We start from the raw sequence: 24,983 nt of genomic DNA on the forward strand, positions 1-24,983 counted from the left end.
CCGTGATGTGTGGCACGAAAGGTCCCTGTGTCCCTGGGACGCGGTGGCCAGCACTGTGCCTGCCACCGCCTCCAGCAGGACGTGGGCTCGGGCCGGCTGAGCTGAGGTCTGCAGCGAACAGAAGGCGTGTGCTCAGCAGCGGCCGGCCAGTGCCCTCCGCGGGGCCGGCCCCTGCCACGTCCGGGCCGCCACGCTGCGTGGGGGATGGCTGGCCGTCAGCCGCTCGACGCGTCCGCTCGTGTGTGTGCGCACGCACTCGTGGACGCACAGATGGGTGCGTGCTGTTTGCCTGTGTTCGTGCGTTTAAGAGTCTGTGTGCGTTTCCCGTGCGTGTGAACAGGAGCACATGGGAGCAAGCAGGGACGTGTGTGATCGGCCGTGTGGACACGGCGAGGGGGGCCGCGTGTTCCCCGCTTTCAGAGCTGCGTGTGTGGCGGGAAGGAGTGGAGGGGTGGGGTCCGCAGCCTCCAGGCTGCTTCCAGAAAGGTGGGCGGAGCCCAGGCGGAGCCCGGGGTCACACTGCGGTGACGTGGCCTCGGCTGAGGGCCTGGCAAGGGAGGGGGAGCTGCTGTGAGGCTAACGGGAGCGTCCCGAGGTCCTCAGGGTGCACGCGAGGCTGGGGCCGTCTGCCCCAGCGTCTGTCCACGGCCGCCAGCCCCAGTGGCCGCAGGGGCCCCGACCGTGAGGGATGCGTGTCCGTGAGCGCCGACAGGCTGGGCGCCGTGTGGACACCTGCTCCTCCTCCCGGCACCGTGCTCCCCTGGGAGGACCGGGCCCGAGGGTGGACGAACGCTGCCGCTGAGGCCCCGCGGCCGGCACACGGCGGTGCAGCATGGAACCCAGGCCCTTCTGCGGCCCCGCCAGCTCGGGCGTCTGGCCGTGTCCCGGGGTGTCCCGCACCCTGGGCGGCACAGCCCCAGCCGGGACCGGCCCTCAGCACTGTCTGTGCAGCCCCCTCGTGGATGACGCGGTCCCCCGCCTGCGTGGCCTTCTTGCCTGCAGAACCTCGTCATCCTCTTGCCGCCGAAGGGGATGTCGTCCCCGAGACACCTTGTTCTCGCTCTCAGACCCTCGGTCAAGCGTTGGGGCGGCCCAGGCCTCCCCGGTGGCGGAGCCTCGGTGACCGCGTTCCCTGGGTGCGGCTCAGGGAGACAGACGGGGAGCGCAGATGCGGATTCCCTTTGATCCACACTTAAGCTCCTTCCTCGCCGATCCTCACCGCTGATCCCAGAGAAGCTTCCCCGACACTTGTCGGGGTCCTCGCCCAGACGCCACGCAGAGGATTTCCGGGGATTGGGCCGGGCGTGTGCCTCAATCCTGTAGCCGCTCCGTGGGCTTAGGGTGTCCGTCTCCTGGCTTCCAACAGGGCTTTGGGGCCATCTTTTACCGTGACAAAATGGTGCATCCGGGACAGGACGTCGTGGTGGGGCCCTGGCAGGAATGATGAGCGGAGGAGGAGGAGGCCTGGGGGGGGCGGGGGGGGGGGTGCGCTGGGCAAAGCGCCGGCCTCCGCGTGACCGGGCCCGAGAGGGGCCCCCGCCCGCACCCAGCGTCTCCCCCAAGGGTCCGGCCCAGGACGGCGGCCGCTCATTGCAGAGACGTTTCTGGGGACGCTGCGAATGGAGTCCTGCGCGTCCCCACCCTGCCCTGGGGAGCCGCACTGGTTCTCAGCTGCAGTGTCCTTCCGTGCTGACTTTCCAGCTGAATGAGAAGTGTGTCTGAGGGGTGAGTGTCCCTCGTGTCACAGGCTGCTGGGACAAAATGCCACCCCCAGGGCAGCTTCAGCAGCAAATGTTTGGGGGCCAGGATTTGAGGCAAGGGCACCGGTGGCTCAGGTTCCAGCAAGAGGCCTCCTCTGGCTTCTCACGTGTCCTCGTGGGCTCAGTGCTGAGGGACAGCGGGGACTCGGTGTCTGCTCTCACACGGACACCAGTCCTATGGGACCGGGACCCCACCCTCGTGACCTCGTGTCACCTGACTTCCGTAAGAGCACGGTGCCCGAGGGCCCACACGCTGGGGGTTAGAGGGTCAGGGCTTTACCTTGCGACTTAGCGGGCTGCAGTCCCGTCCGTGGCCTGGCCTGGAAAGGAGCGGGTCTCAGGGTGACCACCTAGTGCATCCTCTGGACGGCCCCAGGTCCCGCCCCCGGGCTGTCTCCTGGCCCCGCTGGCCTCCTCCCACCGCCCCCGAGGGGACAGGCACACCGGCACAGGGCAGATGCATGAACATGCGCCTGTGCTCGCTCGGCCTGGACCCCTGTGTGCGTCCTCCGGCAGGGGGGCGGGAGCTGAGGCTGAGGCTGTGGTTGGAAGCGTGCGTCTGGCCCGCTGGGGGCATCCGGTCTGAACGCGCAGACTCTGCGCGGGGGACCCTCCGATTTGCACGGATGCCCTTCCTGTAGAAGTGCGGTCAGCCGGCCGTACGTGCCTCTGGAAGGACGCGCACTGTGTCCTAACTCGGAAAGCAGCCACAGGCCCGCAGCCACAAAATGATGGGGTGCCTCCAGCGAGGGAGAAACGTGGCTCTTTTCTGCCTGGAAGCGGTTGGTTCGGGCTTTATGGCTGCCGCGTCACTCCGGGCTCAGCGGCCACCTGGGGTCTACCCACCCTGTCGCTAGCCTGCACCCCAGGTGATGACAGGGGCTCAGGTCAGCCCCCCGCTTTTGGAGGAGGACCAGGGAGGGGCCGTGGTCACTGCGAGACCCGCCATGGATCGGTCCGATGGCAGCACTGGCCCACCTCCTGAGGACCCCACTCGTAGCGCTGACCCCCCGGCCCCTGCGCCCCATCCTTCACCCGGCCCGCGTGTGCCACACCGGAAGGACATCCGGTGCTGCTTTTAAGGAGAGAAGAGACTTGTCCACTCCAGGATGAGGCCGTGGCTGCTCCCTGAAACTGTCCTCAACACCCTGTTACCACTTACTGGGGGCTGGGGGTTGGGGGCTGGGGGCAGGGCCGGGCCTGGGGAGCAGCACCGAACGGGGTCCGGGGCAACAGTGGCCGGCCGCCCCGCGTGACCCGGGCGCCACCCACCAGGCCTTCGGCCCCCGTGGCCGGCGCCCAGGGTGGGGTCAGGGTGCGGGCGCTGCCCCAGCTGAGCCACGCTGACCGCCCTCCTGTCTCCCACAGCTCGGATCATCAAGACAAAGCAGTGGTGCGACATGCTCCCGTGTCTGGAGGGTGAAGGCTGTGACCTGCTGATCAACCGGTCAGGCTGGACGTGCACGCAGCCCGGAGGGCGGATAAAGACCACCACGGTGCGTACGCGGCCCTGCTCGCTCTGGGATGCAGGGAGGGCGGCGGGCCCTGGGCACTGGGTCCTCGAGGGGAGGCGGCCCCATACCGGCGATGGCAGGGGCAGTCGGCTTCCTGGTGTGGAGGGGCCATGCCTGCCTCCACGCCCGCCTCGTTCTCTGGGCTCCAATCAGTCGGTCCCTGGGCTGTCCCCGCCCCCTCGGGCCGTCACAGAGAGCGTGACAGAACCACTCAGGAGGTAGTTCAGGGCCCACGCACAACCGGTGGCTGGTGGTGTTGTCTCCTTTCTGGGGCAGGGGCATGCTCGAAGCTCCAGGAGAAGGGGTTGGGGCCCCCCAGAGGGGGGCGAAGGCTCTTGAAAGAGCAGGATTGACTGAGGAGGGGTGGTGACCTGAATGTCTGTTCCCGCCCTGGGCACCGCAGAGTGGCCACTTGGCAGAGGCCCTGACAAACCCCGAGGTGCCCCCTGTCCTTCCCCAGCACACCCCTGTCCGCTGAGGGGGCACACCGCGGACCCTCCTTTCCAGGCACTGCGACCAGCCCTGTCCCCGTGGCTGCTGTTCCTTGGGGGTGGGGGTGGGAGGGGCGGGAGGGGAGGGGAGGGGGTCCTGGGACTGCTCGCTGAGGTCCCTTTTCCAAAGGTAAGTTCCTCGAGGCCCGTGCAGCGACGGCCCAGGCCACGGGAGTCGGCGCCCGTGTCCTCTGGTTCTGGCCCTGGGGCTCCGCAGGCCGAGGCCCACACGGCAATGACCTCTGCTGCCTGCTGGCCCATTCTCACCCCAATCCCGCCCTTCCTCGTAAGCTCCACCTAGAAACTGAGGACTGGAGTAGGTTGTGATCTGGCCGTGACTCCCGCCACGGGAACTTTGAGTCAGGGAGGTCTGGGGTCCCTGGGGAAGCATCTAGAAAGCCCCACGGGGGTCCGGGCCTCCTCCCGGGATTGCTGTGGGGGCTGCAGCCCTCAGGAGCTGGGCCAGAGGAAAACCCGCGGCCTCTGGGTGGAGCCCATATGCTGCGGGCCCCTCCGGGGCACGGTCTGAGCAGCGGCTGCCCGTTGGTGGGAGTTAGGCAGTTCTCCCTTGGTGGCAGCGTGGGCTGGGCGGGGGGCACCGGCCACATGCGGCCCTCAGCTGAGACAGTCACTTGTTCACCCGTGATGAGCACGGGAATGGCCACCCTGTCCTCATGCCCATCAGCTGTGCAGGGACCTGCCACCTGCCTGGCGGCTCCGAGGGAGCCCGGGGGAGCTTCTGACGTGTGGCCGCCAGCTCCAGGGGCTCATTATTCTAGGGTCCTCATCTGTGTGCCGTTCCCAAACGGGGGAGACCTGGGGACACGCAGACCCTCGCTGGCCAGAGCCGCTGTCCTCCATCGGTGGGGACCGAGGGGTCAGTGTGATAAAGCTGGAGGGCGGGGGTCTTCCCAGGTGTCTCCAGACAGAGCTCCGGCTCTCACGGCAAGGCTGGGCTGTGGTGACCCGTTTGCAAAGCTTTCCGAAAAGTTTACTTGAGCTCTTGACCCAAACACCGTATAATTGGAGGCGTAGTCCGGGTTTCAAGGTCGCGTCTCGATTCTCTTATAGATGTCTCCCCTTACATCACGACGGTTTTCCCGTGAGATGGGCCCCGAGGGACCTCGTGATGGCTTGGCCAGGTGACAGCCAATTCAACTCGGTGGCTGGAGCGCGTCTGGAGCGGTGCCCCTCCCCCCACCCCCACCACGTTTCACCTCACGCCTCCGTGTTCCCTTCTCTGTGCCCACCCACCTGTGAGTGGCCCTCACGCGGGGCCCCCGTACGTGGGTGCCATACGTTAATGACTCCAGCTCCTGGGGAGAGACCCCGGGAGCGTGCTGGTGTTTGCGTGTCCTAGAGCGTGGCTCCTCAGAGGGCAGCTTGCTCCCCATTAGTGGGTCATGAAATTAATTTCCTGGATCACGACCAGCATTTAAAAGAAGTTAGAAGAAATAGAGTAACACGAGAGAGTCCCGCGTCATGAGGGTGAATGCCGCGTAGCTAAAGGCCCACACACGGGGTCACCAGGGAGATGGGGTCGTCACGGCAGGACACGGCGAGGTGTGGTGGCCCGGCGGCCTCGGGGCGCTCCCGCGTCTGTGTGGCCCCAGGTTCCACTTCTCGCTCCGCTGGCCCGTGGACGTCGGCCTGCACCAGGAACGTGACCCGGGAGGACGCGCCCTCCCCCGTGTCCGGCGCTGAGGCCGGACATGTGACCTGCATGTGTCATCAGGTGCTCGTCCGCGCACTGGTGCTCCGTCCCCCAAACCAGATAGAGACCCACGTTCCCAGTCAGCCATTAGGCGCCACGCTTGAGTTCTGTGCGGAGCGAGCGCCCGGTTGGGGGGAGTGTCTGTCCCGTTCTGCTCAGGAACTGGGACTTCATGGAAACTCGCTTCCCCCAAAGCACACTTCCCGAGAGCCGGCTCTGAGACGAGGCCCGGTGGCCACAGCCTGAGCTCGTCCGTGCCCAGAGGTGGACATCCTGCCCGGCTGTTCGGGACTTCAGGCAGTCAGGGGGTCACGGTGTCCTGGCATCTCGGCTAGACCCTGGGAGGGGATGCCCGGCGGCCCGGCCTGGCCTGCCGACCGGTCCCGGAGCTCAGCGCTCACTACGGACCGATTCACACGGCAGACGAGCGCCAGGGCGGGGGTGGGGTTGGCTGTCCTTGATTCCTGTTGGGTCCTGCCTGTTAAAATCCCCCGTGCTGCTGAGTGTCTTTCCACAGAGCCCTTGTCTGGGCCGAGAAAGCCAGCATGGGATGGGGTGGGGGCCACTGTCCCTTCCACTGCCCATCTTCACAGTCCTGAGGATGATGTGTTGTCCAGATGGCCCGCTTGGCCCGGAGCTCCCGCCTCAGCCTCCTGCAGGCTTGGGGCCCCACACCCTAGACCCTCCCACCCTGGACCCCCCCACCCTGGACCCCCACACCCTAACACCCCACCCTTGAACCCCGCACCCTGGACCCCCACACCCTAGACACTCCCACCCTGGACCCCCACACCTTAGACACGCCCCACCCTGGACCCCGCACCCTAACCCCGCACCCTGGACCCCCGCACCCTGGACCCCCACACCCTAGACACCCCCACCCTGGACCCCCACACCCTAGACCTCACACCCTGGACACCTGCATCCTAGACACCCCACACCCTGGACCCCTGCACCCTGGACCCCCATACACATTGGACCCCAACACACTGGACCCCATACCCTAGACCCCCCACACCCTAAAATCCCCACACCCTGGACCCCCACATCTAGATCTCATACCTTAGACCCCACAACCTAGACCCCCACACCCTGGACCCCCATACCCTGGACCCCCACACTCTCGACCGCCCCCACCTGGACCCCCATCCCCTGGACCCCATACACATTGGACCCCAACACACTGGAACACCATTCCCTGGACCCCGCACACTGGACCCCCACATTCTGGACCCCAACACCCTAGACCACCCCCACCCTGGACCCCCACATCCTAGATCTCACACCCTAAACCCCCATACCCTAAGCCCCTATACCCTGGACCCCCACACACTGAACCCCCTCACACTGGACCCCACACCTTAGACCCCCACACCCTGGACCCCACACACTGGACCCCCACACACTCTCCACAACACTTGCACTGAGAATCTTACAACGACCAAGAACGTAGCAAATGTTCTGGGCCCCCCGTTAAAAAAACAAACAAACAAACAAAAACACACGTGCTGCTCATGTTTGCCATCTGGACACCCGTATAAAGTGACAGGGACAAGAGAAGGAGAAAGGCACAGGGGGAAGGAGAGGAGACGGCAGGAGGCACCGTGCAGGCAGGCCCTCCCGCCTGGCCCCACGGCAGACGGCCCCAGGGGGTTCGTGCCAGAGCGGGGCCCGTGTCTGGCGCGTCTCCAGGTCGGGGAACTTCCTGAAGACCCAGGTCCTGAGAAGCACAGGCCCCCTCAGCTCCCGGAGCGCTGTCTCTCTGGAGGACCCCTCCACGTGAGTCCCCTGCGGCCCCCCCAAGTGACCGCGGCCACAGCTCATTCTCACTGGGCTCTGGGGGCCGGAGGTCAGATGTTGAGGCGAGGCTCCTCCAGAGGAGAGGAGGGAGGGTCCGTCGGCCTCAGGCCGGGTCTGGGGCTCCATCGTCACGTGGCCGTGTGCCTGCGGGAGCTAGTGGTTCCCTCGAGAACACTCGGCCGTCACGTCCAGGCCCGTCCCAGGTTAAGGATGATTCTGTCTCGCGAGCTTTATTTATTACATCTAAGATGACTCCGTTTCCAAAAATGTCACTTTCCGAGGTTCAGTGGGCATGAATTTTGGGTGGGACGAGGGTCCCATCCCATCCGCTAACTTAAACAAGCCCAAGGTGGGTCGCCGTGGTGTGGGGCCCGAGGACCCTTCTGGGAAGCCCAGGCTCTGCCCGTTGGGTCCGCAGGCCACGCTGGAGGACGTGGGGGAAAGCAAAGGGCCAGTGCTCGAGCCGGGAGCACAGAGGACGCAAACCACAGGCCGGAGGCACAGGCGCCCGGAAGGCCGTGGAGCCAGCGGCCGCACAGAGAAGCTGGCGGTGGGAGGGGCCCGCGGGAGCTGGGGGTGGGAAGGCGGCAGGAGGAGGGCACGCCAGTGGGGCCACATGTCCCCGACCTCTTCCCTTCCTCCCCCAGGTGGGGTCCCTGAGCCCCCGGGCCGGGGGGGGGGTTGTGCGATGGCCCCACATCCACCGTGCTCCCCTGTGAGGGACCCCTGCCGACCTCTCTCGACACAGGGGTGAGCTGTCACCCCCATGCTCTCGCGCCCCAGATTTGTGACAAGAGTCACGGTGGAGTTAAGACGCTGAGTTGGACACCAGGGAGATAAAAGGCATTTTGGGGGGATTACGTGTATAATTTTTATGAAGACGGAAGTATAAAATATGTATAAAATGCACACGTGAGCACATGTGCACCTGTGGTTACACACGCGTGTGCATTTGTGTGCACATACACCTGCACGAGTGTGTGTGTGCAGAGCAGATTCTGTTAGCCCGCTGGTGGAAGGACGGAGCCCCAGAAAGTCGTAGCGTCGACTGTTGACGAGAAGTAGGAAACACAGAGACCAGTTCAGGAGGTCCGAAGAACACAGGGTCCAAAAACGGAGAGAAACGGAGGAGAGAAGCTTATCAAAGAAATGTGTAAGAAAAGAAATCCCCAGAGCTCGGAGGTGCAGGTTGCGGAGGGAGGGGTGAGTCAGCGCGGGGCCGCGGGCCGGCCCAAAGCCGGAGGGGAAAGGGTCACGTACGACTCGGATGCGGCCGCTGCTGTCCTGCCCAGTCGCTCGAAGCCAGACCTGAGCAGCACACGTCTTCCCGATTCGAGCCCCAGGGGAGCCCCGGCCCAGCCCGCTGCAGCCGTGGGGCCCCCAAGCTTTGGGCCGGTCTCGTATTTCTCCCCCACGGGAGAGCTTTCTTTATTATGTATCTATGAGCCTGTTATTTGTGAGGCACTGCGGGTCCGGGAAGTCCCGGTGGGCACGAGCCCTGCCCCCACAGAGCCCCAGGAGGGTCCTCAGGTGACTCCCCGGGGAGGCGACGGCTGTCTGAAGTGGGCAGAGACAGTTGGAGGAGAGCGGTCCACACGGGCACCTGTGGCCTGCTCCCAAGACAGCCTGGCTTCTTAGGAGCTGGGGGGGGCCCAGTCGTCTCCAAGGGTGAGGCAGGGCCCCAGGGGATATGGAAGATGCCGGAGAGAGTCCCTTCTGCATGCGCCGGGGGCACAGGGACAACTTCAGGAGGGCTTTGTCTTTGTGAGGCCGGCTGGGGCCACGGGCTCGAGGTCACTCTGTCAGGGAGAGGGTTGCAGATGAGACTCTGTGGTCCCAGCTGCAGAGGAGGGGACCCACTGGGTCTGCGGTGTCAGAGAGGGGACACGGTGGCAGCCGTTGTGGCGCAGGGAGGGGTGGGGAGGGGCAGGGGTCAGGATGGACTCGTGTTTCCGGCCTGGTGACTCCTGCAGGCATCCAGGACCACCCCCCGGCCCACACACTAGGCGCTAGGCCGTCCGAAGTCATCGTGGCAGCCCCCGGGGTCTGTGGCTGGGGTGGGGGGTTGGAGGCCCCCAGCGGGGAGGGTGGCGGTCGTGGAGGGAAGCCCAGAGGCGTCCACCACAGAGCGGCCGACCTGTGTGTGGTGCGTCTGCTCCCCCGTCTCTGCGAGGGGTCCCCTGGTCCCTCCCACCCCCCCAGGCCCACGGGTCAGTAAGAATTCCCGCAGCCTTGCCGACCTTGGGTGTTGTATGCGCCCAGCTTTCTGTCCCCTGTGAGGCCTCCTTCCGTCCCTCCGTGCTCAGGGCGACCCGGGGCTCCTTCGCTCCTGAGTTCCAGGACTTCCGGGAATGTGGACGCAGTCTGTCACTTCCTGCAATCGCTGTGCCCCCAGCCTGGCTCTCCCGGCCGCTGAAGGCCCGCTCGCCCGTCTGGCCGTCCACCCGCCGCACCGGCCGGCATGTCCTGAGCACTCCTAGTGCCCGGTCCGGGCCAGCCCGTGCTGCGCGTGGAAACTGCAGGTTCTGGCCCCACCGGGAGGGGACGCGCTGCTGGTCCCTTTCGTGGGCCCCGGGCCTTCAGGGCTCTCCAGACGTGCCTGCCAGCCGTGAGCCCCTACAGGTGGGATCATCCTGACAGCTTCCAGGAGCTCAGCGCCTCGTGGAGGCGTTTGGGGGCCTCTGGTTTGTCTCTGATCTTGAATGAGCCATCCCAGCAATTAGAAGCTTTTATTACAGAGCGGGGTCTCAGCTGCCGTTCTGCTGCTCATTCTGAAAACCAATAAAAGAAAAATGACTCTGGGCCCCGAGCGAGGCAGCGCGGGGCTTTATTGGCCGGAGGCCACAACTGGCTGGCTTGTGGCAGGTATTTCCTTGTCTGCTTTGGGGGGAGGGAGACAGTGGTCCCTGCGGATCTGCGGGGGTTTCCATCAGTCCCCCCGGCAGGTGTCCCAGGCCCCCAGCCGAGTGCCCCCGGCTCTGTGCGTCGAGGCCCTTCCCGGCGTGCCCAGCCTCTGCAGGCAAGCTCATTTGCCACGTTCCCCTCCCAGGGCACCCGTCCGTGTAGACAGGGCTCCCTCCTGCACACATTGCCCCAGGCCGGCCTCTGTTTCAGAGAAATACACCCTGGGAACCCTGAGAGCAGCCCGGGGTGCAGGGCGCATGGGCTCCTGGGAAGGCGCCTGGAACAGACCGTGATGTCAGCGGGGAACCTGGGCCCTGTGTTGATCCAGGTTGGGCTGTGTCTCACCTCGGCCCCTGCCCCAGGATTTGGGGGGCAGGTGGGGAGACCGCAGCGGGCTCTCAGGAAGTGGGCCTCCGGGTGGGACGGTGCAGGTCAGCAGGGCATGGGGTCAAAGACAGGCGCAGAAGACGAGGCTGGGGCTCCAGGAGGCTCCTCATCAGAGCGCAGGATGGGACGAGGGCCCCGCAGGATAATCCCCGGTCCAGCTTGTGCCGTGTCCACCGTGGTGGGTTCCCGAGGAGGGAATTAGCAGCCGCCCGCGCCCCTTGTAGAGTTCTATTACACATCTTGGCGCGAGGATGAGACGGGTAATGGACGTGCCTCTAACGGACAAACAGGATTTTCAGCTGGAGAGTTTCTGTTGGGATCCGTGCGGTGGGGGCATATGGCGGAGCCCCTCACGCCCTGCACGCGCCCGCGAGGATGTGCTTTCTGGCGTCTGTTCAGGGCTCTCCTCTCCCGCGGCGGATGCCGGGCGGAGCTTTGGCTGAGAACCCGCGCACGGTGGCCCGTGGCTCAGGGCCTCCCCTGCCGCCTGCAAGGATCAGGGGACAGAGGGCCAGCCGTGCCGTGAGGTCTGGGGCTGAGCGGCCCCTCCCGCAGGGCCGAGGGGCCGCCGTCCGTCAGGCATGTGGAATCGGATGGAATGGTGTTTATGGCGGGTCCGCTGGAGCCCAGGCAGCGCACAGAGCGTGGCCCGGGTGTGCCCTGCCGGGAGGGAGGCATCTGGGCTCAGGATGGGGCGTGGCCGCCCGGGGGAGCGGAGGGGAGGAGGGCGGAGACTCGGGAGGACTCCCAGCCAGCCCCTCTCATCTGCCCTCTGGGAGCATCTCAGCAAATACGACGACGTCCTGCCAGGACAAAGGGCTTTTGTCAGGTTTCTAGGATTAGCGTCCAGCGAGGCCGAGCGGAGGGCAGAACTCCCCCGAGCAAGTCAGTGCCCGCACCCAGCTAATTCTTTCTGCCGCACAAACAATGAAAAATACCGAGTCATTACTCTGATCCCTGTCTGCAATCCATTTTGTGTTCCTTGAATCACTGCTATTTATCACCACAGTAACAGCTGGACGTTTTAATAGATTCCGTGTGTAAACAAAGAACGCGGACGGCCGGCCCGGCACCAGCTAGCATCGTGAGGTGCGGCAGTCTTCATTTGCTCGGCAGAAGTGAGCCCAGAAACGGAAAATTGGTTTGACCAAGCCCGCATTTTTTCTGTGGGCACTTTCGGCCGATTTCGCGATGGGAGACATTACGTGCTGGTAGCTGTTTATGGTAACGGCACTGCATCAGTCTCAATTTTCCTGAAAGCAGTTGTTCTCTGGATTGTTTTAAATACATAAATGGCACATGGTTGAATTGCGGGGGGACGTGCCCAGTGGAGAAACCAGTGGGCCTGGGGCGAGCCCCCCGCCACGGGGTTGGGGCGTCCCTCATGCCACAGAGGTGATGCCAGCCCGCCAAGCCGACCACATCAGGGTTGGGGACGGGCCCCAGCACGAGGCCTGGGCGGCTCAGTTCTGCCATCCGCTCGCCCCTGCATGGGCAGCTGGGCACAGAGTCGGGGCTCTCCCTCCCCTGCCCCCACCCCCATCCTTCCTGGAGCCATGTTGGATGCTTGGGATGCAGGGAGGAAGCCTGCCTAGTCCTGCCCCTCAGAGAGCTGACGGGCCCCCGTGAGAGTCCGTGGAGGGACAGCTTTCGGCCCCATTTGGGCTTGCACAAGTGACCATCGCTTAGACATGAGGTCAAAAGTGTCTGCTGAATAGATGGGGAGAAAATGCCGGCCTTCGGAAGGCACTGGCCAGGCCTCCGTGTCCCACCGCTCACCCTGATTCCTGGGGCTCTGGGATCCGAGAGGGTCAAATGGTCCCAAGTCTCAGCAGTCCACAGGGAAGGTGGGGACCCTGCCTGAGACACAGTATGTGCCCCCCCCTCCGTAAGGGAATCTTCTGGAGTGAGCGGACCGGCTGCTGCCACCACATTGCCCACCCTGCCAGCCCACCACATGGCCGTGGGCTGTCGGGGCCTGCCCTGTGCCTTTGCCCAGAGCTCTCCTGCTCTCCCAGAAGTCAAGGGGGGTCCCTGCGACCCCACGAGCATGAAGGGGCCACCTTGTCAACAGCGAGTGTTTGATAAGAGCTGATCAAGTTCAGAGTGATCCCAAGTTGCTGGGACTGTTTGTGTTAATTCTGTCTTCTGGTTCCGGCTTTCGTGAGCTTTTGGGCAAAGTGATCCAAAACATGTTTTTTCCTGTTGGTTTAATACATCCTTATGATCTTACAAATGGCGTTGCTTAGGGCTTTGCTTCTTTGTAAAGGACAGAGGTAAACCCAGCCCCTCTCGGCTGTGCTGTGATGTGTAAGATCACATAAGCGAGAAGTCAGTCGGTCAGTGTGCACACTGCACAAGCCTCCAGGGCAGGATGCCTTCCCTGCCTGGCGCCCACGTCCCAGCCGGCCCCTTGCACCCCTGGTTCTGATCATGCTGCACCTGTCTCCATTGCTGTGCCTTCGGGCTCTGTCCTCTGTGCGCCCGGCGTGGGGGGCTGCTGATCCCAGGCCAGCTGTGCCGCCTGGACAGCAGCACCGGGGACAGGGTCCTCCGCCGGCCGACCCCTCCCCAGTTGTCTGCGTGCCACTTGGGGACCACACGGCATGTGACGTGGACACTCATTAAAAGATCAGTCTAAAACACAGAAGGATTTCTGTCTCAACCCGAATTACCTTAAACGTCAACTCCCAGTTCCACCCGAGGCGTATACTGGACAATGTGGGTCCTGGGTGATGGGTCCAGAGCCGCCACCGCTGCGTTCTGGCACCCATCCTCCCTCGCGTCTTCTCCCCCGGCCGGAACACCGAGCTCGGCCCCGCCAGGCGCTGTGTGTGACCCCCCTCCCCGCCGCTGTGCCCTGCTCCATGACAAGCCTCCCACTCTCCGGCCGCTTCTCCGCTTTCTGCGTGAGATCGTCCCCACCCCGTTCACGTGATGATATTTCTCATGCACACGTTGGTAGCCTCAGTTTCCTCATCTGTGGGATGGGGGAAGAGTGCACCCCAGGCTGACCTCACAGGTCCCTGGGGTGGTGGGAAAGGGAGAGAACGGTTTATGAAAGCCCAGGGGAGTCGGTGTGGGTCTGAGTGTTGCTGTTTTCCTCGTGTGGCACCTTCCGGAATATTCTGGAGTGCTCACATCCCCAGTGGCTGCATCATCAGGAAGAAGCCATACCCGCAGCCCCTTCTGGGAAGCCCCCCGCCCATCTGGTAGTGGGCGCTGGGTAGCAGGAAAGCCCCGGGGTGCTGGCCGCGTTGCCGCGTCTCTTGGTTTTGTTTGAATTTTGGCTGCGTCTCACTTTGTGTCGTCTCTGCCCACGTGGCTTCAGGTTTTCATGGGACTGATGAGTGGGGGAGGGAGGAGCTTCCCTGGTCCCCATTACCACGGCCATCCACGCTATGACGGAACCAGCTTGTTGGACATTTGGAGGAGAGAGGAATGGTCCGATCCTTCCTCCACGTCTGCGAAGAACCGGCCGGGGCCCCCTGGATGTGGCGGCTGGACGTTCTGGACTCACATGGTGTCACGCTTGTTACGACAGCTGCGTGGCCTTTGCCTCGCGTCCGGTCTTATGTATTTTTGGAAATAAAACCAATTGGCCATCGCACCCTGACTCAAAGAAAAGAGAGACACGTGCTGAGTTTGGTACCCTCGCCATGGGCGTGTCGCACGTGGATGGGAGGCCCCTTCTTGGCACAGTGCTTTACCGTCTACGCTACCCAGCTCCGACGAGAACCTCCTAAAATGCAGAGAGAACCTGCGACTTCCTCATCGCGCCCGGGCCCGCCCTCGAGCCCCAGGCCCGGCTGCACCGACGGGGAAACCAGCCTGCAGAGGTGGGGTCGGGCCAGCAGGAGCGCCCCCGGTCGCCCTGCAGAGACTGACTCCCAGCAGCGTGACAGGACAGGAGGCGGTGGGTGGAGGTGAGCTTCACTGGAAGGGGCGGGGTGGGCAGGAGAGGGCAATGCGGTGGCTCACGCAGGGGCCTGTGTGTCCACTCACTTCAGCGTTCTCAAAAGACCATAAAACTCTCCAGCCGAGGCAGAGCACCCGACCCCCCAAGGGGGATAAACACCACTGGGAGCCGCCCCCCCCCCCCGGTTGAGAGCCTGTTGGGGTCACGTGAAGGCTGGGGGTCTCTGTGCATCCAGACCTTCGAGACCAGCCTGAAACTGCAGGGCTCCCCCCTCCCCCGCCCCGCCCGGGAACCCAGAGGAAGGCTGGAGACTTGCTTGCCACCGGGCCTCTTGGCTCATTCCAGGCCAGGCTAGGCCTCTGCTTGTCCGAAGGGGGTTTAAAAAAACATCAGAGCCCAAGTTCAAACAGGAGCCTGTGGGAAAATGCACACTGTGGAAAGGAATACTTCATAAAGAATTAAAGGCAGAGTTAGCTCTGACAAGAGTTGTTTAAGGTACACAGAGGAGACTTCTGGAGAATGTCTGCTGGTCGGTGTCAGAGACATACAGGGAGGGGCCTGTGCCTTCTGTGACCCAGGAGCCGCGAGCCACAGAGAAAGGACCGCCCGGGGCAAAGGAGGTTTGCTGGGTGAGCTGGAGGAAAGGCAGGATACCCGAAACATGAGTGGAATCGAGAAAGGTGTTGGGAGCTGCGAATGAAGGAACCGTCCCTGCAGAAAACCGATTCCGTGAAGTGTGGGGGTCTTCAGCCAAGGAACAAGTCATAGGAGAAAGCCACGAAATGAGCCAGAGAGAAAAAAGTCGGTAGGTGTGAGGGCAGAGGGCACATTCCTAACCTGAGAAACGGGGCGCTCCAGAGGGGAAGCCACCGTGACCAGGAAAGAAAGAATCGTCAGATTAGGGCAAAAATAGGACTGGAAAGAAAACCCCCAACTACAAACGAGACAGAAGCATCAGGACCCATGCACCCCATGGCCTTGTGTTTGCGTGGAAAGGATGAGAGGGGGCTGCCTCATCCCAAGCCAGGTTAAATCAGGGAAATAAAATTAAGACAGGAGGACAGAGGTCCACGGAACCTACGAAGGCAGAGACCAGGCGCCCTCTGAACCGGAAGGAAAGGAAGGAACACCACCAGGGATTTGACTGAAACATACTGTCACTTAAGAATTCAACCCCACTTCGGGGCCCCTGGGTGGCTCAGTCGGTTGGGCGTCCGACTTCGGCTCAGGTCATGATCTCACAGTTTGTGAGTTCGAGCCCCACGTCGGGCTCTGTGCTGACAGCTTGGAGCCTGGAGCCTGCTTACGATTCTGTGTGTCTCTCTCTCTGCCCCTGCCCCGCTCGCACTCTTGTCTCTCTGTCTCAAGAATAAATAAACATTAAAAAAAAAAAAAAAGAATTCACCCCTAGTTCGAGTTGCTTTTCAGACCAAGGGACTAAAGAAGACAGTTTTAAATTTGCGAGGATTTAGAAAGTGTACCACCCACAAAGCTTCCCTGAAAACGTGAACAAAAATCATCTGAAGCCAATTGAAGAAATAAAAATCAAGAGCTGATGAGGGAAAAGGTCATGTGTGAGAAGAAGAACGGTGATTCTCGATACCAACAGATACGTGCAGTCAAACAAATCACCCCTGTGAGTGTGCTTAGGAAGTTGAACGCAAAATCCACAGCATGTATTTAGTACGCTGTATATTGTGAAAGATGATCGTTGTGTGATAGTAAACCAGTTTGTAGCCTCTGGTGAGATCAACAGAGGCCGACATGCCAGAGCGGCTGGTGAGTAAGAGAAGAGTGACCTAACGTCTGTTCGTGGAGTAGAGGACCCATGAGGACTTAGGTCGTTAGAGACATGGCTTCATCATTGAGACTGCGTTCGATTACACAAAGGTGGCCGATAATAGAAGAACCTGATTCCTTCAAACTATGGCTGAGGAGAAAGCATGTGAAACGTGCATGTGTATAAGGACCTGAACCGTGAACGGACCCTAACCAGAAATCGGAGTGGGACGTGCTATTCATGACAACTTCTGTGCCAGCGGTGGCAATAAACGTAAGTGGGTTAGTCTCCCCTGCTAAAAGGCAAGGACTGCTTAAATCAGGTTTTAAAATAATCAAATACACTGAAATCGTTGTTGCGCTATACGTTGATGTGTATGTAAACTTTAGAAATAAAATTTAAATTAAATAAATAAATAAATAATCAAACATAAGAAACCTTCTAAGGGCACTCCTACAAACAAAAATTTTAAAGCAACAAATAAATAAAGGTATACCTGGCCAAGGAGAGGGAAAGGAAATCAGTAGGTAAACATGACCAAATTGGAACATGTCGATTTAATGCTTAAAGGTGATACATGTAGGGTCATACAAATGTTTATAGTTATTGACGCATATCGATAATTAAAGTCCAGCATAATGAAAGTATCATGGATTAGCATACATTTCTGTGACGCAAGCCTGACTGCAAATAAACAAAATGATCAGAAACGTAACTTTTAGTTGGAAATTTATACAACCCTTACATCTGTGTTAAGATCAAGTAAAAACCACAGATAACAATAAAAATAACCAGGACGTAGGTCTTTTGAACAATAAAAATATCACAGCTGAATTTGCAGCTACGTACTGAACATTAACATATGAACAGGATGTTTCCAGTTGCCCACGGTTGATGAAACCCTTGCAGAAGAATCCATAATCCACGAATGGAACCTGCCTAAGAGGGGAAATGTGTCAACCTTCTTTTCTGGTCACTTTCCAGTATATGTAAGATGCCCCCCAAAATAAACACATAATAGTAATAACCCCAGCAGCCAGTACCTTCCCACGGTGTTTTGGTCAAATGGAAGGTCGGGGTGGGGAGGTGCGGAAGGAAGAAAAAAGGGAAGTCGCACTCGAGTAGCCGCGTGCAGGGTCTGAAGTCAGTCTGTTGCTCGAGGACCTGACACCTGCCTAACTCAGAGCTTCCTGTGCCTCAGTGTCTACATCTGTAAAATGGGTGGGATGCCAACCCCCTCGCTTTCCAAAGCTGCCATAGAATTGAAGGATTTAGAACAGTAATCCTGTCCGAGGAGAGCCAGCACATCCCAGACGATAAAGTCCATGCAGTTTAATCACTTTCCAAATGTTATAAGAGCCACACACGGTGTATTGCCAGGCACAGTGAAAGATGGACTTTGGTATACTAATGTCTTTAAGTAACTTTATCTTTAAACTTTTTTAAGGTTTATTTGTTTTTGAGAGAGGGAGACAAAGTGTGAGCAGGGGAGGGGCAGAGAGAGCAGGAGACACAGAACTTGAAGCAGGCTCCAGGCTCCGAGCTGTCAGCACAGAGCCCGACGCGGGGCTCGAACTCACAGACCGTGAGATCATGACCTGAGCCGAAGTCGGACACTTAATTGACTGAGCCACCCAGGCGTCCCAACAGCCGTGTTCTTAAAAACATTAATGTGCAGGTATCTTTTCCCCAAATACTGGAAAATTGCCCCATTCGTTTTAGGGACTAGGGAAACCACGACACCTGCTGTCTCCCCAGAGGTCCGAGAACACACAAAGCCATTGTTGTCCACAAAGACTGTGTCTGTGATGTGGCTCGGGCCGTGTGCTGAGCACTGGACTCACACAGCAAAGTGCCCTTGGGGGACCCCGTGTGCCCCGCATTGTTTTGGGCAAGTGGATACATCTGGGGGACCCCCGGAATGTGTGGGGGTGATTGGGACACACATCGCCCGTACCTGCATAAAGTAACAGAGTGCTGAATAACTCAGTCCTTTAAGAAACACGGCAGGCACCACGGAGTAGATTTAGGTAAGAAATAAACATCTATTTTAATATTTTAGAATCAGAAAAGACAACCAGCCCCACAAGAGGCTCAGATAAACACGAGCTCTAATTCCATTGATGCTGAAAAAGGCACCAGGCAGGAACCACATTTATTCCTAAGGAAAATCTCAGACCACAGCATCCATACCACAGACCTCCAAGGCCACCTGGAGGAGAAGGCAGGGGGCCCCCCCACCCTGGAACCTAACATCCATCTGAGATGACGCTGAGGCAGCCGGCAGCCGTCTCCGTGATGACCTTCTCGAAGATCTGGCAAGTGCAGGCACGTAATTATTTGATACGAGAAAATACAGTCATTGTTACCCACAGATGAGGAAAACAGGTGTTTCCAAGCCTCTGCAGAAGCCGCTGAAATGCCTTGAAAACTAATCGGTTTATTAAAATGGACCAATTATGATACAGAGGGTTGTCCCCTTGTGTTCATCTGTACGTTTTGCAGATACAAGCTGAGATCAGATAAGCTCTAGGTCAGAGGTCAGCAAACTATGGCCTGGTGGCCAAATCCGGCCCCCTACTTATCTTTATAAATAAAGTTTTATTAGAACACAGCCTTCCTTTCACTTACAGATGGTCTAGGGATGCCTCGGGGCTGCAGCAGCAAACTTGAGTGGTTGCAGGAGAGACTTTACCCCCTGCAAAGCTGAAAATCTGTACCCCCTGCCCTTTGCAACTTGGGTTTGCCAACCCGGGGCTAGGTGAGGGGAAGTCCTCCGAGCCTGCCCTCAGGGATACGGAATTAGCAGCTGGTTGAACGTGGTGAACGTCGTTTAGGAGGCGAAAGCAGGTGAACTTGCCCGCAGACTTTAGGAAGAAACTTGCCTACCTCGCCGTGGAGGAGGGGCTAGAGAAAACAGAAGCTGGTTCTGTTCCTACTTGAAGGCAAATGTGTTTCAGAAGCGTAAGTGTGTGTTTAAAATACACAAGTGAATTAAACCCGAGTAAGTAAGAGGGAGGGGAGATCTCTGTTGATACCAGGAGAAAACACGTGAAGTCACTCGAAATAACATTTTAGTGAGAAAAGGTTGATTACCTGTGTGAAGATAACGGCAGAGTCTTATCAGGAGACAATTAAAGGGATTTGAATAAATCCCTTTTTCGATAAAGTCGGTGAGTGCCTAAACCCTGTGTGGTTGTCTGTGCCTTCAGATTTAATTTTTAGATTTAATACAAGTTCAGTCAAATCTCCGATGAAGTTTTTGGGAACATCACAAGGGATTGTACGTTTCGTGGGAGGGTAGGTCCGTCACGGTGGAGGTGGAGGAAGGCTCTGGGACAGAGGCCACCGAGGCGTCCACGTCCCGCCGGGCGTGCACTTGGCTGTGCAGGGGGAGCTTGTGGGTGGCTGAGCCCTGGGCTGGGGGCCGCCGAGCGGCCCCCAGGCTGCACCCCAGCCGTCACCCCCCTGGTCCTTGATACAAGGACCGAGGACAGACTTAAAACCTGATGCAAAGTGTTAGCCTTCCCAGCGTTACTTCCTGCTGCACGGACACATGGCCCCGAGTGGAACGTGGGCATCAGTGGGATGGACTGAGGGGTGCGGTGAGCTGCCCAGACCAGCGGGGGAGGGACGGGCCCCCGACAGCGGGCTGGGGAAAACGGGCTTCGTATTTGGGGGCAACTCAAGTCAGAGTCTGACCGCTCACCTCACTCCACATTGAATTCCCCGGGGACTCCAGACTGGACGTGGCCACCCAGACCGTGGGACGGCAGGAGAAAGTGAGGGGACAGGTGGCTTCAGGGTGAGGACAGGGATGCAGTCGCTATAAATCGCGTCTGAGGAATCGGGAACAACCAGGAACACTTCGGACAGTACACATGCTCAGACGCTGTTGTGCACACGCACGTAAATCCACCTGTTAGGCTGACGGCCACCGTGAGCCATAGACTGTTCTCCCCGCTGTACAGATGAGGACGCCGTGAGGTTCCAGAGTCAGCCGGAGCCCGACAGGCCCACGCGGGGCCCCGCCTTCAGCGGGCCGCCCGGACTTACCTTGACAGCCCAAACCTCCGAAAGCCAAACCCACCTTCCCAAAAACAGACAGGTCGCAGGGTCGGGAGGCAGTGGAGCCCCCACAGCAGGGCTGGCTCCGAACCGCGCGGAGGAGGGACGGCACGCAGACAGGAGGCTAGCCCAGCGGCAGGGAGGTCCGGAAACGGCAAATGGGAACAGCGAGGAAAGTGGGGAGAGAGACCCCCGGTCGGGGAGCGGGCAGCCCGAACACGAAGGAGGTGCTCGCGTGTGGTTTTAATTCCGTTCGGTCTCACGTGGAGGCCTCGGGAAGGGTGTGCCTGAGAACTGCCTTTTGAGAAAGTGCTTAGGGGACAGGCATCAAGAGAAGCAGAAAGATGCTCGGGCCGTTTGGAGGCCAGGCTGGCGGGTGCTCAGAAGGGAAACGTAGTCACCACATGACCCGCCGCTCCTGTCCCGCGGGACCCCGGGCGTCTGCCCGACAGAAGAGGAAGCCACGTCCACTCAGAGAGCCGTGCTCGCGGGACCGCAGCGACATTGTGCGGCACGGCCCAGACGCCCCGTTGCTGATGAGTCCCGCCGTTCAGTGAATATCATTCCAGCGGAGCAAGGCCTCCGCTCGAGAGGCCGCACCGGGGACCAGCCCTGAACGCATCGCACAAGGTGAAAGACACCAGACACAAAAGGCCCCCTGTGTGTGACTGGTTCACAGGAAGTGTTTAGAAAAGGCAGACGTGGGGTGGGGGGTGGGGGGGCAGAAAAGTCCGCTGAGGGGCCGCCGGGGCTGGTAGAGGGTGGTGGAGGGCGGTCATGACTGCTGAGGGGTCAGGGTTCCTTGTATGTGGGGTGGGGAGGTCTTCTGACTGGCTGTGGGGTGGGCCACACACCCCAGGAAACAGCAGGCATTGCCTGGACCCTCCGGAAGGGTGACTGCAGCGAGGGAGCCAAATTCAGTGCAGCTGTTACAGACGGGTACATGGAGACGTCCTTTTGGCCAGTCCTCCGCCCGGTCCCAGGGCTCGGGGACCGACAGCGGCCCCAGTGTGGGCACCGCCCGGTCCCAGGGATCGGGGATGGACAGCGGTCCGGCGGGGCTCCAGCTCAGAGGCCCAGACCCGGCCGCGCAGAGCTGACCCCATACTGGGAGTGTTCATTTTCCTGTCAGTGGCCCCAGGAAGGAGACCGGGGAAGGGGTTTGATCCTGAGCTCCCGGAGCACACAGGGCCGCCCTCCCCACTGTGGACGGCGGACGGCAAGGCGTCGGCCAGAGCGCTTCTGGTGCCGCCTTTGAAGACGCGCGCTGTCATCTCTGCGTCCCCTAGGTGCCACCTGCCTGTGAACGTGGGCCACGGGTCTGCTGTTCGCGGCAGGTGGCCGAGGCCGCCGTGCCCCCGTGCCGGCTGGGGTCCGGTGTGGGGCTGGCAGGGGCAGCCGCCCAGTTAGCGCAGGCGAGGGAAGGACCTCAAAGCCGGCGCTGCCGTGGGGGGGTGGACAGAGGGCGGGTGTCCAGGCTGTAGACCTCGCCCTGGGTTGTCAACGCCCCCCTTCAGAAGGCCACCTGGCAACCTGGGCTGTCGTAAAAGACCCGAGACTTTAGGGAGCTCGAAGGCCAGTCGGTCTCCTTGCCGGCAAGGAGGTGGCAGTGACCAGACCCAGCTGGTGGCCCTGCCCTGGCCTAACGGGCACAGGGAGTGGGCGCATGGAGGCAGTGAGGGGGCATCGGGTCCTCTCGGGAGTCGTGGGCAGAGCTGGACTCGGCAGGAGCCCTGAGGGGACTCGGGGTCAGTCTCAGCCTGGGGTCCTCACCCAGTGGGGAGGCCTCCCTGAAGGAGCCGGGCGGCACCTGGACAGGAGGCTGCCGGGGGTCCCGGCCTTGAGAGGACCCAGTGGAGCCGTCACCTTCCCTAATCCAGCGTTAGCGGGACGGTGACGCACCAGCAGAGCAGACAGAGCGGGGCGCCCCTGCGGGGTCTGCGGGCCAGAGCCTGGCTCAGGATGGAAGGCCCTCACCTGCCTGCTAGCGGCCGACAGAGGGGGTCCTCCCAGAGCAGACGAGGTCTCCGCACGCCCCTCCGTGGAAAGGGGTCGGGGGCGGTCGTGTTGGAGACCCACGAGGGGCTCAGCACATGGTCATGAGTCCGGGGCGGTCCCTGTGGGTTCTGCCAGGGCCGGACGGGCCCCTGCTCTCAGGGGAGAGGGCAGGCTGGGGAGAGGGCAGCAGGGAGCTTCCACGAATGTCGCTGTGACTTCTCAGATTGCGGAGAGACTCTCAGTGGGAACCCGAGCATCTGAACCACGCCCCCCACACGTGTGACCTCTGTGACCTGCCTGACCAGATCTCACCGGGGCATTCCAGCCGTGTGGGCCCCGGTGCCCCCTCCCAGGTGGGCGTTTGCCCTCTGGTGGACCAGAGCCATCCCAGCCCCTGTGTCACCTGGGGCCCCGGGAGGACACTGGGCGGGTCCCACTCATGGCGTCCCTGCCGACTTTCTTGCATTGGCACCATCTGTTCCTTCTGCTTTCCGTTTGCAAAACGTAGAGTAAGAACTTAAACAGCCAGTGGAACCGTGGACGCAGGATCCATCCGGATTCTAGAGCCGTCTCTCTCTGTGCCTCATGTGGCATCCCGCGTGCCTGCAGCCCCGGGCTGTGCTGGCTTCTGGCACCTTGCCTGTGGCCCTCGCGGGCTGGGGAGTGAGCCGCCTGTAGGCTCCGAGGGCTCAGGCTGGGTGGGAGCGATTCCCTGAGACGCGGGAGGCTGGGCTGAGGCTGGGGCTTTCTCAGGGCGGAACAGGCTTCCTTGTAGACCGCTGCGCATGGTGAAACCTCAATTGGGACCTAAGGGACCAGCCTCCCTTTATTTATTCAGGGGCCCCTGTGCGCGCTCGAGAGCCCAGACGAGGAGCCTGCATGCCGACTCAAGAACGACCTCAGTGTTGCCGCACGTGCGCGGATAAGTATGTCGTGCGATCTTGAGTAGCTCTTTGGACAACAGACCGTTCACATTTCCACTCCTGCATGACGAGGGGGAATCGTGCCCCTGCAGAAACTGTCTGGCCAGTCCCTTTTCAGAGTCCCATTTAGTGGATGTAGAAACTGAGGCTGTGGGGAGCTGAGTGCCTTTCCTGAGCTCTGCAGGGAGGGCAACAGAGAGGCCCCAGTGTGGAGACTTTTCTGGGCAAAGACCTGCCTGGGACGCACGAGGGGAGAGGACGGGGGCTCATCTGTGGCCCCAGAAGGAAGGGAAAGGCGGGCCGTGGAAACCCGCCTGGCACCAGGAGAGCTGTGGCTGGGTCTGTGAGCCCCAGAGACGTCCCCTGTGGGCGTGTCCAGCCACAGGAGAAGATGGGGAGCGCCAGCTCAGACCTGCCCTGTAGCTGGTCCCCAGCAGCCTGCGAGGTCTCAGGACCAAGTACGGATAGACCGGATGGGGCAGGGACACAGTGAGAGAGGCTGAAAGCCACCGGGCTGGGGTGGCCCACGCCCTGCACTCGCCAGGGGAGGCCGCTGTTGCCATGGGTCCTGGACCTTGTGAGCACCTCCCACCAAATCTGGGCCCAGAGTCAGGACGGCCCCGCAAAGACCCTCCAGGGTGGGGGGGGAGGGGGGCAGGCGCGTCCAATGTGCACACACAGCCACACGCCCACCCCACCTGCACACACACTCTCGCGTGTACACACAGCCACACCTCTGCACACACCTACACTGCTGTTCTTTTCCGCATGTCCGTGGGGGGCCTGTGTCCACTGGGCAGGTAATCAGCCCCCCATCTCTTTGTAGCTCTCTCAAGTGAGGTTCTCAGGGCGCCTGGGTGGCTCAGTCGGTTGAGCATCCGACTTCGGCTCAGGTCATGATCTTGTGGTTCGTGGGTTCGAGCCCCACGTCGGGCTCTGTGCTGACAGCTCAGAGCCTGGAACCTGCTTCCGACTCTGTGTCTCCCTCTCTCTGTCCCTCCCTCGCTCATGCTCTCTCTCTGTCTCAAAAGTAAATAAGCGTTAAAATAAAATGGGGTCCTCGTCACAGAAAAGCCGGGGGGGCCCTAAGAGCCAGTGAGGCTCCCGGTCACGCAGCACCCTGGTATTTCCGGGGCACAGCGGCTGGTCGCTCCGTAAGGGCCTGGTGAGCAAACGTGGGGTCAGAGCCCAAGGCTCAGCTGTGACTCTGCCTCGAAGGCACAAAACCCTCCTCACCACCCTCTCCTTCGATCGAGGTCTCGCCTTCCCAGCCGCCCTTGTCTTAGTCTTAGAACCGGATGCTAGTGCCCGTGGTGACCGTGACCCCAAACCAGGGGCCCCGTGATGCGTGGGTGCCCTCCCCAAGGAGGAGAAAACGTGGCTTTCCTATAGCAGCGGCCACTCAATAGAAATAGCAGACGTATCTACCAAGTCAGCTCCCGAGAGCCCGTATGAGCTAGGATCCAGCTGGACCAGACTTTCTAGAAACTTCTCCAGGGAGATGGACCCCAAGAAAGACAGCTATGAGGAAAGGAAGGAAAAAGCCGCTGTAAAGAAAGAAATCTAGTTTTCCCATATGAGATTCAAAAAGGTCTTACTTTCCAGAGAGAGAGGCTACACTGTTTAGCTGAGCAGTGAATTCATGTCCCTCCAGCTCTCAGCTGCGGGAGGTAATGTGAGTCCGAGACTCCTTCTGGCTCTCGCTGTAGAAGTTGAAGGGAAGGG

General features: G+C 60.7%; 1 protein-coding gene across 3 annotated transcripts in view; it reads left to right on the forward strand.

Moving 5' to 3' along the window:
• The window catches only part of TAFA5 (TAFA chemokine like family member 5), a 190,464-nt gene that overhangs the window by 152,299 nt on the left and 13,182 nt on the right, over positions 1–24,983 (forward strand). For 2 of the 3 annotated variants that reach the window (XM_042990893.1, XM_042990894.1), the window contains exons 3-4: positions 3,129–3,256; positions 4,837–5,009. In XM_042990893.1, the coding sequence (XP_042846827.1) occupies positions 3,129–3,256; positions 4,837–4,911 (203 nt within the window). In that variant the 3' untranslated portion in view covers positions 4,912–5,009. Of the gene's footprint in view, positions 1–3,128; positions 3,257–4,836; positions 5,010–24,983 lie in introns of those variants that run through there. The other variant, XM_042990895.1, reaches the window with a different exon arrangement.

This window comes from Panthera tigris, chromosome B4 (genome assembly GCF_018350195.1).
Source record: "Panthera tigris isolate Pti1 chromosome B4, P.tigris_Pti1_mat1.1, whole genome shotgun sequence".
In the NCBI taxonomy this organism is placed as follows: Eukaryota; Metazoa; Chordata; class Mammalia; order Carnivora; family Felidae; genus Panthera; species Panthera tigris.